The following is an 18,837-nucleotide window of genomic DNA, read 5'->3' on the forward strand; positions in this document are numbered from 1 at the left end:
AAATTGTAAAAGCTTCTCTTTGACTGACTTTCTCAGGAAGCTAATGACACTTCTTTGAAAATGGCTGCCTGTATGTCATGGATGATTCAAGATCGGGCAGTGACGCATTGGTTCATCTTTTCTCGGCAGTCAAGTCACGTTGCTGTTTGTGAACTCGGGAGTCACATCTTTTGTTGGCGATTTTAATACATGCATCACTACTGTACTCAAATTTAATTCTGAGAAGCAAAAAATGATAACCAGTGCGTCTTAAATTCAAAGGAATCCGGTATATATCATTTGTGTATAAATGTGTGATGCTGATGTTTTCCAGGCCCCTTGTGAATGAATTATAGTTATTAATGGTTTGAAGCCAAAATAATTGAAAAAGTGTAAATTCTAATCAGGATACGTTATCTGCCAGTAATGAGGGAATGGACAACCAGTTAATCCCTTGACCGCTAATTAATTTTATATATATATCTATTACACACACGGACGCACGCACCAGCAGTTTTGGCTGACCAAACAACACTTTCTCCTGAGAAGGAGAGACAGAAGTATAAAGACAAGCAATTGCTACAGGTACTGGAGTTGCACCAGCACGGTACTTGTTTTATTTGTGTATATTTATTTTGGCCATTGTGCCGTTTTGTTTTGTATTTATTATTTAAAGTTCATTGGTTAATAAAGCACACATTTGCGTCTCACCCCGCAGTACTGGGCCTGTGTCTACTTCCTGGTCTGACGTCACCCACCAGCCATCCGTGACAGCAAGTAAAATTGAAAAGCAATTTCAATGACGTGTAGAAAATTAATATACACCTTTAGTGGGAAATCCTGAAGTGGAAAGTGTTTTTAGCACTACTTCATTTTAGTATACGTTTGAGTATCGCTGAAGGGATTTCAGGTCTCTTAAGGAGTTCAATAGGGCTGAGTGGGGTATGTCAAGTGTAGTAATAGAATGTAATAGATAATAAATGTAATAGAGCCGCTCTATTGAATGTTGGGAATTAACAGCAACAAACTAATTAATTTTTGTGCTTAACAATTTTATAAGACTTCCTCTTGTTCTTTATTTGTCATTTTTCATTCCAGATGACCAGAGCTCTGGGGAAAAAAAAAAAAAAAAAAAGAATTCAATATTTTACCAGCGTGAACGTTTCCACACTTGGCTTGAATAAGAAGAAAATGCTTCAGTACACCAGACTCTAGAATTAACCAAAGGTAGTGAGTGTCCCGTTCACCTGTCCCTCAGTAAAGAATGTGAAAACAGACAATCTCATTACACACAAACTTCAAAAGACATCAACAGTTTTTTACTGTCCCGTTATATTTGTAGGATGCTTGCAATTGCTCTGAGTAGGTCCAGACTTTTCATGAGTTTTATTGATAATTTCTGAGCAGCTGAGGTAGGTGTTTTGAGATTACCTGCTCGGACTGAAGTTGCTAAAAGCTAACATTTCTCTTGCTTCCCTATTTCAGGAATGGCTAATGACGTCCCCGGATATTTAGTATTATATTTTTCTCTACTGGTAGCCATGGAGACATGCCACTTACCGGCACAAGGAAATCAGAGACTTGAAGGAGAGAGGACAGTAGAAAAAGTAATTTGAAGCAGATTCCATTGCCTCCACATCAATGCAAAGGACCCAATGATGGAAAGTGGTATCCACAAAGTTCTCAACAGCAGTAGGAAAAGTGTGTCAAGTAGGGAGAAAGTTTATGTGCCTGCAGCCCGTCAATTGTGGCAAAGTGTTGCAAACATCTCAATGTGCGTCCTGATATTAATGAGCACTAAACACTTCATTCTCAGCTCTCCAGCACTGTCATTACCCTGCAGCTTAATAATGAGCACTAGTCTGAACAATCCATTCCCAGCTCCCCAGAGCTGTCTCAGGCCTGCAATCTAGGAGCTCAGTGTTACGGGGTGGTGTGTGCCCTGGACAGCAGTACACACCTGGAGGAACAGGCAGAGGGTCAGAGTTTAGCAGATTGGGAGGCTATACCCAGGAGCGCAGGGAGGCTGTTGGCTGAGGTGAGCCAGCTGCCTCCGTCCACCACCAGACAGGCTCCAGTCACATAGGAGGCGGCACTGCTGGCCAGGTACAGCACACTGTGGGCGATCTCAGTTTTGTTGCCTGCCCGCTGCAGGGGGATGGTGTGGAAGTGACCGCCAGCCTCCGCAGACAAACCACCTGTCAAAAGAGAGACAGAAATGTGCAATGGTGGAGAGAACAGAGAAAACATGTAGGTTAATGGAATGTTTTCTATCAGAGCTGTCCAACCTTTTTAGTTAAAAGGGCCATAAAACATAAAATGAAATAAATTGTTTATTAAAACTAAAAAGCTGACTAAACAGTAGCAAAGACATTAAAGACAGATGTAACCAGAGTACAAAAGACAGCTTTAGTGCTTATTAAATATGTGTTTAAACATGACTGCACTTGCTTCAACCAAAGACATGCCCATTTATATTTAAGTGTTTGGTGGCCGCCGTTTCTTGAGCACTCTTTGCTTTGTCAGGCCTGTCATACAAGCAGCGCAAGAGAATGTACACTCTCAGCTCAATTAGAGGTAGCCACTGAACACTTACAAACATACTACAAGTGGTTAAATCAAAGTAAAAAAAACAGATAAAAACCTGTTAACAGTTCACCTTTTTATATAGAACCTTTGTGGTTTAAACATTTAGAATGCTTTGTCATTGACATTCTGGTTGAGAGAATAAGTGTCGGTTCCAATGAGGGCATGGCGCAACAATGTTTATTTTCTGCCTGTCCTGTTCTGTGGGTTCTATGATTCTCATTGTTTCTGCTTAGTTTATTCTTTGCCATGCTTACTATCAATGGAAAGGGAAATCAATGTTTTATTAGGGGCAATCCTTTCATTAACCTATTCAATCTGATGGTTTTCAAGCACATCAGTGGAGCACCCAATGGCTGCCACAATTAAACCACTTAAGAAACTCTATTAATTGTTACATGAAGTAAATACAAAATACCTAAGGGCTTTAAAATGTCATACAGCCATGGATGTGGCCTTAACCTTGGAGTATGATGTACATTAGTTTGACTGTCCTGTCTTGTTAATGAACAAACAGGAGGCCTAACTAATACATCCATCCTTGATGCGTGGGTTTTACCTGTTTTAACCCAGCTGCCACACACATAGTAGCAGAGAGTCCTGCCTTACCCAGCCTACGGTACCCCTCTGTGCCCGAGATGGGTCCTGGAGCCAGGCTGTTCACTCGGATGTTGTTTGGTCCCCATTCCACTGCCAGGTGTTTCGTCATTGCGTCTGTGGTTGAGAAAGAAGCAGGCAAGAATGAACAAGCAGCACACATTACAGTGACAAATACAGCACTGAACACTGAGCACACAGTACTGAACAAGGAACACACAGTACCGTGCAGTGACAAATACAGCACCGAACACTGAGCACACAGTACTGAACAAGGGACACACAGTACCGTGCAGTGACAAATACAGCACCGAGCACACAGTACAATGACAAATACAGCACTGAACACCGAGCACACAGTACAATGACAAATACAGCACCGAACACTGAGCACACAGTACTGAACAAGGGACACACAGTACCGTGCAGTGACAAATACAGCACCGAGCACACAGTACAATGACAAATACAGCACTGAACACCGAGCACACAGTACAATGACAAATACAGCACCGAACACTGAGCACACAGTACTGAACAAGGGACACACAGTACCGTGCAGTGACAAATACAGCACCGAGCACACAGTACAATGACAAATACAGCACCGAACACCGAGCACACAGTACAATGACAAATACAGCACCGAACACTGAGCACACAGTACTGAACAAGGAACACACAGTACCGTGCAGTGACAAATACAGCACCGAACACTGAGCACACAGCACTGAACAAGGAACACACAGTACCGTGCAGTGACAAATACAGCACCGAGCACACAGTACAATGACAAATACAGCACCGAACACTGAGCACACAGTACTGAACAAGGAACACACAGTACCGTGCAGTGACAAATACAGCACCGAGCACACAGTACAATGACAAATACAGCACCGAACACCGAGCACACAGTACAATGACAAATACAGCACCGAACACCGAGCACACAGTACAATGACAAATACAGCACTGAACACTGAGCACACAGTACAATGACAAATACAGCACTGAACACTGAGCACACAGTAAAGTGACAAATACAGCACTGAACACTGAGCACACAGTACGGACACTGAATCTCAACATGAACCAGGTCACTTAGATCTCAGCTCTATTTTTTCAATATTAGCTCTGTGCTTGAGATTGTGCTAGTTGCTGTGAAGGCCATAGTGAATAGTGACTTACACTGTACAATGGTACTGGCTCTAGTTAAGCACAATTCAGTGACCCTTAACACCTCTGTCTTGACCTGAACTCCCCTCTCAACTTGACACTGACAGCTGTGCCAAATTATATCAAATTGTATTGTGTCCTGGTGATTATCTATATAAAAAAAGAAAAAAAGGCTGTAGCTCCGCCCCCTCTCCTCAAACACTGCTATTGGCTATCCTTACCTATGGCAGCCTTGGCAGACCCAGCATGCACCTGTAGCGCCTGGCCCCGGTAGCTCAGAGTGGCCGAGATGTTGACGATAGCCCCCCCATGATCCTGCAGAGAACCAGAGAGGGGATTGGCTGAGAGGAGAGTAAAGTCCCTGCTATCAATCACTGATGACATCACAAGCCGGGGCAAATTTTTACAGGCCTCCAAAACAAGTGCTTATATTTAAATTGGCTTGTACAACATGGCGAAATAAAAAACATACAATCTTATAGTCAAATATGAATTACTAGACCTCGTGTGTGTGCGGATAGTCCTGATGTATCAGCATTTGTGCAGAATAAATATATAGCACGCCTAAAATATATATACAGTATAGACATTGGAAGGATATTCCTCATAACATATTTTAGCGATGGGCATTTCCATCTATTTTAGTAATCTAATAAATGTCAATTACTAAACGATTAAACAATTACACTGTTATGCTTTACATGCTTTTTTTAAAATAAAAACCAAAATAGTGGAACGCTAAAGATAGATTATAAATGATAAGCAATTTTCTAATGGATTATTCAAATAAACGATTACACGTGCCCATCCCTAATATATGTATTTTTATATTGGTGTAAATGGTATGGTTAATAGCACCACAGGTGTACAGCAGTGCTTTGTAAATGCGATGCAGCGTTCCTGTAAAGCACCATGTGGAAAGGCACTGCAGCTGCAATGCATTGTGCTGGAAGCTCCTGTACCTTCAGCCACTTCTCGTAGACCACCTTGCTGGTGTTGAAGGTGCCCATGGTGTCAATCTCCATCACAGTCTTGAATGCGTTGAATGACAGGGCGCTGGCAGGGCACAGGAAATTACCCGCAGCATCTATAGGGTTACATTAAAAAAGAAAGCATATGGAGAAAGCTTCTAGAGGAACCGTCTCATCAACCAACGACAATAAACCACTGCAGGAGTTTAAAAACATTTAGGAACGTGATCGTGTCCTAAATCCCAATTTATTCATGTTTGCTTCATGCAAAAGAATTTCAGAATTTTTGATAACAGTCAAAACTGGTCACATTCCTAATTTTCTCTAAAACTGAAGGGGTGCAGCACCACAACATTGCTGGAAAGACTTCATGTGTACTGTGAAATCAATTGCTTACACGATTTTCTGCTATTCAGTCTTCACTTACCTTAAATACTGAGCATTGAATCGCTTTATTCCCAGCTCTGCAGCAGTATAATTACCCATACACCTTATTGCAGATCACTAAAACATTTGGGTGCAAGCTTAAATATTACATTAAAATGCTAACTAAGGCTCAAGCAACAGACACACAGAAAATCCCACACAGGACTGAGACTGACTGTTAATAAGGATGTCGATCCTCCCAAACTCTCTGAGCGTCTCCTCCACAGCAGCGGTGATGGTTTGGGGCTGCCGCACGTCAAGGGACAACGGCAAGCAGTGGCGTCCTGTGGCCGTGGTCAGCTTCTTTGCAGCCTAACAAAAAACATTGACATTGGACTCTTTGCCTTGTACTGCAATGATAAGGCATGACTTGTAATTTAGTAAGATAAAAAAATGGTGCTATAATCTGATTTAACTACTCTTTATATTTTCCTTGTAGTCTTAATTGTATTTATTTTCATACTGCATTTAATTAAAGGGACCTATTAAGAGAATGCAGGCCCTTTTAACAAACAATCCCTTATTGTTTTGCTGTTGACCGGTTTTCCAGACTTAGATTTTTTCAGGTCACTTAGACTAACACAGTACGGATGGAAAATAGCCTCCCACTCAATAGTAGTTAGATTCAGGCCAGGTTTTACTGCAAGTTTAATTTGCTACTGTATACCAGTATGTAACCAGCTTGTGTTCAAAGTGCCATGCTATTATCCATTTACTACAGATACAGAATGTATACTGATGCACAAAAGAAACAGATTTAAATCAAATATTTTAAACATAGATATCAAACAAAATCACAGAAAATGTGAACAAAAATACGGATCAAAGAATCATAAGTTTTCAGTATGAAACATGACATGCTATCAAAATTAAAACATTACAAAGTATCGGGTATGACCTCCCTGAGCATTAACACAATCCTGGCAGCGTTGACGCAAAGACCTGATCAGCCTCTGGATAGACTGCTGTGGGATGTTCCGCCACTTCCTGTGCAGCTGTGGCCAGCTGGCGATTTGGTCCCACAGATGTTCTATTGGACTCGGGTCAGGAGAAAAAGCTGGCCACGGCAAGACCTCATTGTTTTCTTGACGTTGCGCAATTGTAATCCTAGCACTGTGTGGTCTTGCATTGTCCTGCTGGAAAACGGACACTGTTGCCTCAAGGACTTTGTCAATGTATCACTGAGCAGTTAAGGAGATTCCTCCCCACATCATCACACTTCCACCGCCCCACCAGTTGGCTTGAACAACGAACCAGTCCGCATAACGCTCACCACGATGTCTCCACACACATTGTCTTCCGTCAGGTCTGTCAAGGGCAAAACAGCATTCATCTGTGAATAAAACACTACAGCACTCTCTCTGCCGTCCCCTCAGATGTTCTCTGGCCCACAGAAGACGTGATTTTCTCTATCAGCTGTCATGTTACCCCTGCACGGCCACTGAGCATGCAAATCATTTTCATGCAGACGGCGAGCTACAGTCATTCTGCTGATGCGTGCGTTACTTCTTCCTGGAATTTCTCGTGCTGTAGCCACTGCAGTCTGAAAACGATTACGCAGATGGATCAGTTGGATGTGATGGTCCTGGGCCGGTGTGGTGACCCTCTCCCTTCCAGGACGTGGCCTGTCCCTCACAGAGCCAGTTTCCTGGTTTCTCTAGACTAGTCTGCTGATTGTTGAAGCAGAACATCTCTTCTCCGGGGAGCTTCTTTCACAGACAGCCTGCCTTCAATCATGCAGATAGCAACCAGGGGCACGGTTGTATCTTTCGCTGTTCTTGCGTTAATTAAGATAGTGTCTTTTCGAATGGTTATTTATACAGATTTTTAACTCATTTTGTCAATTTTAACTCAACTCAAATACCAAACACTCTGCACCTGGCGTTTTTATGAAATCACATGACTTGTGCTCAGTATTTCATTATCCCAATGAACAATACTCAAACAATCAACAAACCTATCTGCTCACTATTTAAAATGCAAATAACATTATGTATGTGCCCAATTAGCTAATGAAAAAACCTAGACTGTTGTGTTTTCATTGTGCATCGGTATATATTTTCATTCCACCCCTAATTATAGCACAGTTTTATTGTGATACGACACAGCCTTGTCTCTCTGCCCAAGCTGGCAGTGCGAGAATGATTAAACCCATATTATCTCCCACTTGATACTGTTAGTGTGCCCCTGACTGCTCAGAGCGACAGCCTTCACTGACCTCTGCCAGACGTTCCTGGTTCCTGCTGCCGATCACCGTGTCACAGCCATGCCTGGAACACAAGTGGAGCAACACAGGCATGTTGGATATGGGGGAGTAGCTGTGGAACATTATTATCTCTGTAAACTACCCATCTCATATTAACACTATGAAACGGCACTACTCCTAATGTTAACATATTGAGAGGTTTTGAGTAGACATGAATGCAACGAAAGGTAGTCAACTCAGGTTATATGTAAGCATTAATGCCAGATAGCTTCACCTACCAGTGGATAATGAGCACTGTACTTGGAACCTGTTGGCCAAGACTGTTGAGGTTTCTAATAGAAGGTTAGTGGTTACTCAGGAGAGTGGTGTGTGATGTACAATACGCAGACCCCCCTACACACACACGTCCACAGTGAGTCTTTTCCTGGTGTTTGCCCTTGCAGTGTGGGAAGTGAACACACTGGGATGGAGATTAATGCCAAGCTGAAATTGCGCCCCTACCTCATGAGAACCTCTGCAATGCGAAATCCAATTCCAGATCCGCCCCCGGTTATGAACGCCACTTTGTCCCTGCGGAGGAAGAACAGCACAGTGACCTACAGCCAGTCTGACATCATCATCTGTCCAGACCCAGTATAAATGTCCTTGACATCTATGTAATTTGTCAACAGAAGGGGATATTTAAAAAATAAATTAAAAAAAAAAAAGGTTACTATAACAATGTATTGGAATCTGTGCATTTGACAGATTCTGTAAAACATGTAAGCTGTGTTTTTATTATTATTAGTTTTGTTATGTTCTTTAAATGGAATATAAAAAAAGGTTTAGTTTATTCACTTTGTGCCCACAGGGCCAGCACAGGTACATCTCAATAGCGCAGTACAAATACAAAGAGAGACATTTACCGAGATAAAAATAATAAAATAAATGCTTTTAAAAAGACCAAATTCCCACTGGGCTTAATATTTTTTATTTTTTTTATTTTTTAGATTCCATTGATTTTTTAGTATTACGATGCAGGACAGTCGTCATAAGATCGTTACCTTTTATTAAAAATGTGCATCGATTAATCTGTTAATTAACTAATTCCCATAAATTAACTGATCACAAATTTGAATCGAGTGACAGCCCTAATTTTAATATATACTTTGGCGTGTACGTTTTTTTTGTTTTTTTTTTGTTTTTTGTACTTATTTTTTTGTCTTTTCGATGTTAAAACGTTATTTGCTTATTTAGGGGATATTTGCTTGGAAAATACTAACCAGGGCTGTCAGTATACATCATTGACTGTAATATAAAGAGTGTGTGTATATGTAGATATGGTTTAAACGCTGACACCTGCATAGCATTTAAACGTTCATAAAAACGTACCAAAAGCACATGCCTACTATACAATACTAACAGTAAACCGTTTACATGACAACGAGACGGGATTCTAATGGGATGTTTGTTGCCTTCACCTACGTGTGTTTTCATCTTTTTCTGCATTCTATCGCTGTGTCTGTCTTGAGCGAAGATTCTTGAAAATGTGTACATCTGCGTGTATGTATTGTTTTTGCCCAGAAGCTCTTTCACACACACTGCAGTGCATCTTGCTGTGTCTATAAACAAGCCACGTGTATTTAATCTCCCATTCATAATTATAAGAACGTATTTTTCATTTGCGTTTCTCTGCATTACTACTGCTTTGGTCACTGTAGTACTCGTACAATCAGAAGTAGATGGCTGAGATGCAGATGATCTTTAGAATCCCCAGAAGACTGCTTAGCAAAAAAACTTCTGATTGACCGGTTCGCCATATTGTCAGAGACACTGGTCTGGTGCCAGAAACGTCTAAAAGTAAGCATCCTTCTTAATATTGCTGCTCTATATCCCAGAACAGTTTTTCGAACAAGCATTTTACGATTATTTTGCTGCCGTGTAATAGATTACCACAAATATCCATGTCTGCGTCCCTTTACCATTCTGTGCGCGTGAACGCAAGACAAAATTTGCATTAACGCGACCTCTGACATTGTTTTAACTTATATGAACAGGAATAGGGAGTGAGTGGCCAAAGGATTTAATCAATGAGACGTGGCCTTACATTACTGAGAGAAAGCAGCCATGTTGTATACACTTAAATACAAAAATGTAAAACTGTATTATAATATCTTTGTATTAAATAATAAACTAATTGATTTACTTTCTGTATACAGAAAGTAAAAAAAACCCCAGCAGGACATGTTTTTGAAAGCACTGGTTAGGGGTGCACTCACTTGAGCAGGTCAGGGCTGTAGATGTAGGTGTAGCTGGACAGGCATTCATCTGCGTCCACGTCCTGGGGGGGCTGCTGCTCTGCCATCGCAACTGCACACAAATGTGGAAAAAAAACAACACTAAAACAAACGCCAAATATTTTCTATTTTAAACAGGGCCAATCTATAAATGTACTTCGCAAATCATTTGGTAGATTAAACTTTTTCTTTGTTATTGATTTTTATACCTTTATGCACATCGATTTATAAAAACAGCACACCCTCCCTATATTACTATTAATTAGTATGTTCTACTTTCTTCTCCTTCCTTCATATCTGTGGGTCCCACCTAGATCTTTACACAACCAGAACTTATAGTTACACAGGCTAACCTGCCAAGACTGAACGGTGAGTCTCTTTAGAATTGAGGCTGTGTGGTCCAGTGGTTAAAGAAATGGGCTTGTAACCAGCAGGTCCCTGGTTCAAATACCACCTCAGCCACTGACTCATTGTGTTACCCTGAGCAAGTCACTTAACCTCCTTGTGCTCTGTCTTTCGGGTGAGGCGTAATTGTAAGTGACTCTGCAGCTGATGCATAGTTCACACACCCTAGTCTCTGTAAGTCGCCTTGGATAAAGACGTCTGCTAAGTAAACAAATAATAATAATAATAATAATAATAATAATAATAATAATAATAATTATGTGGTCCATTGTCTAATAATATTGATCAGTTTTTGAAAAATCCTGCTTCTAAGACAGGAATTTGAGCATGGAAGTCCTGTTTCAAAAGCGAAAAGGTCGGAAATATGCCAACAAATATACTGAGCTTGGTTTACATATGCTGGACCTGCAACTAACCCGCGACAGCAGTGTGTTCTTTTTGGTGAAATACTTGCTCAAGAAAGTATGAAGCCGTCAAAAATGCGCCATCATTTAGAAACCAAGCATCCTTCCCTGAAGGCCAAACCAATTGATTTTTTCCCAGAAAAAGTTAGCGACTAAAAAAAAACAACAGCGGTAAGCCCCACACCACTGCTGAATCACCTTAGCAGCATGTGCTGCTGACATGGCAACCATTATACTGGGGCCTGATTCCGCAATTTTAAGTTCTACCCCTTTCAAACGATTCGGCTGCACGGCGCATTCATGAAACGGCTGCTGACGTTCGTGAACAGCTTTACATGAAAGTGAAAAGTGTGTCCGGAGGCTGCACAGCTCTTAGTTTTTGTAAGAAACATTCCTGATATGTGTAGAAGGATGTATTGTTTCGTCATCCACTTTCAGGTCGAGTTACTGGGGAAAGCATTCATGACACTTTTTCTGAGGCAGTTAGAGATGTTGGGCTGTACTGGGAGCGGTGCATTACGGTATGTGCTGATGCTACCAGAGCTATGACGGGAAAGAACAGTGGTCTGGTAACTCAAACTCAGCAAGTTGCACGCAATCCTACTGGGACTCATTATCCAATACATTGTGAAGCTTTAGCTGCTAAGAATTTGCCTGCTGGTCTTCACAAGGTGCTAGATGAGGCTTTAAAAGAGGTTACCTTCATCAAAGATCAACTAACTAATGCACGTTGGTTTTCCTTGCTTTGCAAAGAAATGGGTTCTGAACATCAGCAACTGCTGTTTCATACTTAAGTAAGATGACTTTCCTGTGGGAAGGTTTGGACATGTTTGTTTGAGCTGAGACGAGAAGCAGTGGTTTTTCTGGCGAAACAGATTTCCTTATGCTGAACTTCTCCAAGATTCACAAAAGTCTACAGGGACGTGATACGAACCTTCTTTTTATGAATGACTGAAGCCTTCATTCAAAAGCTTAATATCTGGTGTTCACGTGTGCAGGATGGCAGTTTTGAAACTTTCTCTGATGGCAGATTTCATGAAAGAAAATGAATTCTGTGAGTTGAAGGTAAAGGGCATCATCCTGTCGCACTTGCAAGGCCTACAAAACCAGCTGCAGCATTATTTTCCTCAAGTTACAGCAACAGATAGCCTTTGGATAAGAAACCCATTTGAAGATGCTGTTAAAGATGCAGCCTTGCCCCCAGCAGTACAGGACAAGCTTATGGATTTATCCATCCATATGGATGCGATAATACCCTGAAGCTCACTTTTCCAAAACAGTTACTTTGTGGTTTTTGGTTATCTCTGTGCATGGAATACTCAGAAGTAGTATGCGAAGCCATGAAAGTGCTTGTGCCTTTTGCATCGACATGCCTTTGAGAGTCAGCATTTTTTAATCTGGTTGCAATCAAGAGCAAATACTGTAACTGTCTCAATGATGAAGATGATCTGCGGATGTGTATTACCAGCACAGAGCCTCGTCTGGAAGTCCTTTGTTCAGAAAATCAGGCGCACCCATCACACTGAAAAGGTGGGATATATTGCGTTTTTGCATTTGAATGTTTTTTGAAGTTGAAAATGTGTAGATTACTAATTTACTGCCAATGCACCTATAAAGTGTGTTCACCCTCAGAAAAAGGGGGTCCCAGGCTGAAAGTTTGAGAACCTATTTTTTTTAAAGCATAGAAATGTTTTAATTCATACATAAATGACAGCTAATTAGTCCAAGTTCTTACCTTTCAAATGAGCCGTTGACGATCACTCTAGGACAGGGCTTCTCAAACTCTGTCCTGGGGCCCCCCCTGTGCCTACCGGTTTTCATTCCAACCCAGCTCTCAATTATTTAACTAGACCCTTAATTGAACTGATAATTTGCTTAATTAGACCTTTTTACTTGTTTTCAGCTTTTAATCAGTTGCAGTTCAAGTTACTTATAAAATGTTATGGCTAACTTAAAATATGCAACTGTTTGCAAGTAACGTTTTGAAATGTGTACACATTTTTTTGGCATTGTAGTATGCAGAGGAGGCGGGGAAGCAGAGGGATTGGCTCTCGGAGTGTAAGGGCAGCTCTGCAGCACACAATGCCAAATCAAACGCTTCAATGGGCAAAGGCTCATTTAGCTGGCAAAATCAATATTTATTTTGTGAAAACCCAGATTTATTTTTTCAGATTTAATTGCTGAACGATACATTTTTTCAGATGTATCTGTTAGGTAAATGTTGAATCACCAAGTGTAAAAAAAAAAAAAAAAAGGATTAGTTACAATTAATATTTAAATTCACTGATTTACTTGTTAGAAACCCAGATTTAAATATTGACTCGCCAAGTTTAAAAAAAAATTTGTGCAATTTTCAAAACTTGTAAGAATGTACTTGTTAATTTATGTATTTAGCTAAATCTGGCCTTTTTGCTTTTTGTGGTTACATCTAGGAAAAGAACACACGACTTACATTTACATCGCGAAAACCAATACGTGTTAAAATATAAAGTTTAAATTCTAACGTTTTATGTGCGTTGAGAGCGAGGGACGGGTGAGGCGCACAGAATGCTACAGAGTTTAAAGTTAATTCTCACCACTGTGCCTAATAAGTAAACTATTGGTAAAAAAAAAAAAAAAAATAGTTGATTGCTACATGTTGCACGGTAGATTTTGTTTCACAACCACACATCGTTGTTATTATTATGATCATATTTGCCAGCACCACTAACCACACAACACCCGTCTTCTGATCGTGCAGGGGGTCACCGGGAAAGTAAAATACACTACCATTAAAGTTTACAGTTTCTTATGATTACATTAATTTTTTAGTTCATCTATGCATGTATCGCAAATTCAATCAAAACATAAACACAGCATAAACACTTACATATTGGATGAACCGACAGGAATAATAAACAGACAGTGAGTATGCTACCAATGTTTTTGATAATCTTAATTTACTACTAGTACTGCTTGCTGCTGCACATAAATAGAATAATTCTCGCATAACTTTTCACAAATAATCGCACATTTACCTTCTCAGTTGAGCAGTAAGTAATCAACTTAGCTCCCTTGGACTGCTGACTTCGCGTTGTTTTCTGGGAGTCGCACTCCCCAGAATGGACTACAGACACTCTGCGCGGCATCCGGCTTGATCATGGGATTTGTAGTTTAAACTCAATTTGTGTCAAAAACAAAAACACTTTGTGGTTGTTCTTCAGTTTTGGGCCAGTAAGCCCCAGACCCCCAAAACGGCTTGGCCTATCCTGCTGAATATTTCAGCAATGACCAACCCTGGCGAATCCTGGTCAGAGCTGGTAGTGGTATTTTCAGCTGCTCATTATCTGGGAACGTCCATTATACATTGATATTGGTGAAAACACTAAATGAATACAACACTGACAGTTTTCTTTATTCATGAAAATATCTACTGCATGTTAAAAAAAAAAAACAAACAAACAAAAAAAAACAGTTGTGTTTGTTCTCATTGGCAGAAGAGCAAGACAAACTGGTGTGAACTGGGATTCTGTCTGCCCCAGTAAGACATTTGGCACAAACTACATTTGCACACACCTACTGGTGATTTCTAAAACCACCTTAGTGTCAGGAGTGTTTTCAGGAGATCCTCATAGTTAAAAAAGGACATCAGTTAGTAATGCTGGAAAATAGTGATCTACAATATTACCCAATGAAGGAATTTATAAATGGTTGCTGGACAAAGCATTATACACATTGGTTCCAAGCATCAACTGGAATGCTGGTCCAAACTATTTGCTGCAGATGGACAATGTTCAATCTGACCTACATTATTAAAATTACATTTCAAATCAATCAAAAAAAAAGTCAGCCTAGGTCTATCAAAACTGCAGATGTTCATTAGTCATTGTAAAGCTGTTTCTGCATCAATAAAGAGGAAATGACTAATCAAAGACTGGGTTTGAGATCATTTTTTCTTTGCTACAAATCAAGGAGATTTTAAATGATGGACATGCTATTAGTTTACATTTCGTACTGGGTATTGTATGCTGAAAAGGAAATCTGTCAGGACAACTCTGTTAAACGAGTGAAAATAATAAAAGCACAATGATAAACCAGGCGACTGCAAGCATGAAATGCAATTAGGATCAGCGATGAGCAATTAACGTAATTTGTCACGTCTGTTAGAAAAAAAATTATGCAATCATGCAAAACACTGGACTACTAGCCAGCACTCAAATTGTCTTAATGTTCACATGTAGGAAAAAATAAATAAACCACAGGTCTACTCCACCTGTCTGCACTTAAGAGTGTCTGCACTTTTGTGTTGAGAATTTCCCTCCTGAAAGAACACAAACTGGTACACAAAAGCCTGTGTGAATGAACTGTAATGTGCCTCTAACGATGTGGTGGCACAGCAGGTAAAATTACTGTAAACTTTCCCACTTTCAAAATGTGATTATAAATCGGAAAGTCGTGTGGGGCTTTTTTGTTGTTAACAAAGAAAAAAAAAGATTGCAGTCATAATGTTGTGCGCTTCTCAATATATAGGTCTGAAATGAGCAGTGTTAAAAAGGAACAGCAGTAAAGCGGGGTTTTCATTTGAAAACATGGTATCGAGTACTTGAGTTAAAGAAATCTCTGTTTGCAATCTTTCACTTCATTTCACCTGGAGAGTGACATTTTCCTCACCCTTCCAGGTCTTCTTTTCTTGTCATTAACTGACCAGCTGCTACAGTGACAGACCTTGTAAGTAGGCAAACAAACTGAGAACTATCTTTAGCCTGTTAGAATCGAGATACATGTGTGCTATAACGTGTGCTTCTTTCAAAACTGCACCTTTGAGACGTATATAGTGAATGGACAGGAACAACAAGCAGCTACAGTCACTTGAAGTCCCAACATTGAAGCTGTGGCCCCGAGTCGTGACAGAGCAGTGCTCACCATGGCGATCGCGGGCCCCGAGCTCATACAGCGGAGCAGGTTGGGGTAGAAGGGTTTCTTGTGCAGGTTGTGGTAGTGCTGGGACAATATGTCCTTCCGAGCCTGGGAAGAGAGGCAGACAGTCAGCACGACAGGGCCATTATTATTATTATTATTATTATTATTATTTATTTCTTAGCAGACGCCCTTATCCAGGGCGACTTACAATTGACCATGTACCCAGTCACACCCCGGAGAGCTCTGAGAACAAAGGAAGCTATGCCAGCCTCCTCTTCAGTAGACCTGGCTCAAAAGAGCCAAATTCACAATGTTTCGGTATGTTTAAACAGTGAAGATATGTAAAGGCTTTTGATGCCATGGTAACTACACTCGCTTATTTCTATTATGTACATACATTTTTTGTTTAAGTTTTGGGGTGCATGTGGGGGACAGCTAGGATCTAACATTTAACAATTAACAGTGAATGTAATGCGTCCTTTTTGTTATATGGGCTATAAATACCCATCCAGCCATAATCTTGTGCCGTACAATTATTATTATTAATGCAGCACCCACTACCAGCCACAGGAGGGAGACAGCACACTCTCAGACAACCGTATTTCAGTGTCAGCCGGATTTCGAATGTCTCCTTCATCACCTGCAGTAGCTTCATGCCGACCAACTTGAAGCCTCTCTGGTCAAAGCGCTGGTCGATCTGACCGACGAGTCTCCACTGGACACCGTCCAGCTTGACCGCAATCAGGGTGCGTTCGGACACCTGAAATCGCTGTGAAGAGAAGCAGAATAGGGGTCACAACACACAGCTAGGGCTTTCAAAGTGTATTATACATTACAGAGGCGTTTGTTTGTGCAAATAGCCCTTTTGAAAAATTGGACAACCGAAAGTTTCTTAAATTCTTCAGACTGAGTGTAGCAATTGGTGGAGCGATTCCTTCATCAGCCCTGCTGAGACGGGAATACTTAGCTAAAGTTGCCAAGTATCACAAGCAGGACATTATGGAATTGGTAAAAGAGTCTGGTTGCTTGTCAGTGGTCACTTATGCATTGTATTTGTTTTGCAAGTTCTAAATGGTGAACATGCATCTAACGTAGAACTGAAAGCTGTCCTTGCAGATACACTACCAAGAGGCTGTTAATTACAACACTGTTTCACAAGAAACAATAGGCACTTTATGCTTTAATTAGGCATCTTAAACAACTTCTAAAAAGTCTAATGCATTTGTAGCTATGTGTTCCTTTTCTCTTGCAATCACTAATTTGCCTATTCTGACAATTTTCCTGAATGGTCAGTTCTAGTGGTTTGATTTCATATGCACGACAAATCAAAACAGAAGCAATGGGGCGTTCTAAAACTTGCGCATGGCAAGTGGAACAGATTAGAATTGCAAAAGCACTGTCACAGATTTATGTTTTCATTCTATTAGAAATACTTTTACAATAAAACATACGAACAATAAACCCTGTAATGAGGGAGAGAGAAGTGTCTAGAATCTCCTGGCTAGCCCATCTTTGAGGATCATTGCAGGAATGGATCTGGAATTGGTTACCCCCTTAATTGACTCTCGTTACAGCTTTAACCCGCTTCGGCTAAATTTTGTTTTCCTAAAAAAAAAAACCTGCATGCGTGCACTAGAGGTTTTATTAGTTTTTGTTTATTTATTGCCAACATACGATTTTCTATTGTTTCTGCACAGCTGATTACAAACCACAATCTCTGGTGTTTAGTTGTTAATGTACAAGTGTATTATACTTGTCAAACCAGCTGATCACTGGTGTTTTGTTCCTTTGCAAAGATGGTCTTTAATGAAAAAGTAAAACTTTCTACTGGGTCCATCGAAATAGGCGAGGTGTGCATGTTCACAGGAAAGCGAGGCGTGCATGTTTCACAGGAAATGATGTATAGGATATTGTGTGTGCATGCTAGCGCTTAACTAAATAAGTTCACTTGTGCAAATTTTGCTGGCAAATGTACAGTGTATTTATCGGTTACAGTACACTTAACTCACACTGAAAAATCGATAATTCTGCCAATTTTTTGTCGTTAAGCTTTAACAGATCATTTTAAGAAAAGAAAATACAGAAATTATGAATTTATGAAATAGGTGAAAATATTACTGCGTACCATATTTTGGTTCAGGCGGTGAACGTTGGGTGTAGTAGTCACTAGGGGCCGCTAGAGGGCACGAAACAAACGGTGTTGAATAGTAACAGTTTAATAGTGACTCACCACAACAGTACACAAACCTGTTCATGTAATGCTGTTACGCGCAGTTACCATTAAAAGGACCCTAGCGGTACCCCATTTAGCAGGACCCAATTAAGTGCTACCCGCATAGGAACTGGCCGTAAAGAGGGTTATAAAAGGAACATGTTAATCCACTTGACTTCAGTAGAATCCATTTCTAAATGTGAGCTTCATCTTTAAACAATATCATCTTGTATTGTTATCTCATAAAAAAAACAAAACACAAGTAAATATTTCATTGTGTCTGTCATTTGTGGCACAATTCTCAGCTTATAGGCTCTTGTCCTTTACACAGAAAGTTATGCTGTCCCGTGCAGCTTTGTTTTATATACAGTAAAGGTTACTTTCTTGCCACTTGACATTTAGTTATATATCCTTGCATTGTTTTTCTTAAAATTTTTATTTGGGTGCTCATCTGGCATGCAGTTATATGACAAATACAAATTAACCTTAAAAAGATGCTTAAAAATACATGAATGTTCACTCACAGGCTTGCTAGAGAGTAGACTGTAGCATTGTAGCCATTCAGTTCCCCAACACACTCCACCAAAACCAGAACAATCAGGCCTGCAGGGCTTTGAAAGGGGAATTTGTGATGTGGCAACAAGTTAATACCCGACACTGACACTCTCCAGTTTCTGTGTTGAGGTGCTTTGACTGA

At 40.4% G+C, this 18,837-nt stretch overlaps 2 protein-coding genes across 4 annotated transcripts; both read right to left on the reverse strand.

The window, feature by feature from the left end:
* Positions 1-568: 568 nt before the first annotated feature.
* decr2 (2,4-dienoyl CoA reductase 2, peroxisomal) lies at positions 569-14,178 on the reverse strand. Of its 3 annotated transcripts, none has more exons than XM_034052101.3 (10): positions 14,047-14,178; positions 10,203-10,293; positions 8,446-8,514; positions 7,957-8,008; positions 5,915-6,050; positions 5,304-5,428; positions 4,563-4,656; positions 3,175-3,279; positions 1,989-2,177; positions 569-1,089 (listed from the first exon to the last, which is right to left on the reverse strand). In XM_034052101.3, exons 2-10 carry the CDS (start codon positions 10,286-10,288, stop codon positions 1,055-1,057), a joined length of 891 nt encoding a protein of 296 aa, XP_033907992.1. In that variant the 5' UTR covers positions 10,289-10,293; positions 14,047-14,178; the 3' UTR covers positions 569-1,054. The 3 variants fall into 3 exon arrangements, with proteins under 3 accessions (XP_033907992.1, XP_033907993.1, XP_058851956.1); XM_034052102.3 differs by having other exon boundaries at positions 1,940-2,177; XM_058995973.1 differs by lacking the exon at positions 14,047-14,178 and adding an exon at positions 13,899-13,978.
* A 591-nt stretch (positions 14,179-14,769) lies between these two features.
* On the reverse strand, positions 14,770-18,538 carry LOC117431785 (nucleoside diphosphate kinase, mitochondrial-like). The gene is made up of 4 exons (XM_034053093.3): positions 18,521-18,538; positions 18,054-18,104; positions 16,569-16,697; positions 14,770-16,033 (listed from the first exon to the last, which is right to left on the reverse strand). The coding sequence occupies exons 1-4, from the start codon at positions 18,536-18,538 to the stop codon at positions 15,815-15,817; spliced, it is 417 nt and encodes a 138-aa protein (XP_033908984.3). The 3' UTR covers positions 14,770-15,814.
* Positions 18,539-18,837: the final 299 nt, after the last annotated feature.

The sequence above is a fragment of the Acipenser ruthenus genome, chromosome 22 (genome assembly GCF_902713425.1).
Source record: "Acipenser ruthenus chromosome 22, fAciRut3.2 maternal haplotype, whole genome shotgun sequence".
In the NCBI taxonomy this organism is placed as follows: Eukaryota; Metazoa; Chordata; class Actinopteri; order Acipenseriformes; family Acipenseridae; genus Acipenser; species Acipenser ruthenus.

Coding starts and splice junctions, on each gene's coding strand:
- decr2 (XM_034052101.3), bottom strand. CDS start 10,288: ATGGCAGAGCAGCAGCCCCCCCAGGACGTGGACGCAGATGAATGCCTG. Junction 6,051..7,956: donor ACCAGGAACGTCTGGCAGAG/GTCAGTGAAGGC, acceptor GTTTTTTGTTAG/GCTGCAAAGAAGCTGACCAC. Junction 4,657..5,303: donor TCTACGAGAAGTGGCTGAAG/GTACAGGAGCTT, acceptor GGTTCTCTGCAG/GATCATGGGGGGGCTATCGT.
- LOC117431785 (XM_034053093.3), bottom strand. Junction 16,698..18,053: donor ACCGCCTGAACCAAAATATG/GTACGCAGTAAT, acceptor TTCTCTTCACAG/CGATTTCAGGTGTCCGAACG. Junction 16,034..16,568: donor TCGGCATGAAGCTACTGCAG/GTGATGAAGGAG, acceptor CTCTCTTCCCAG/GCTCGGAAGGACATATTGTC.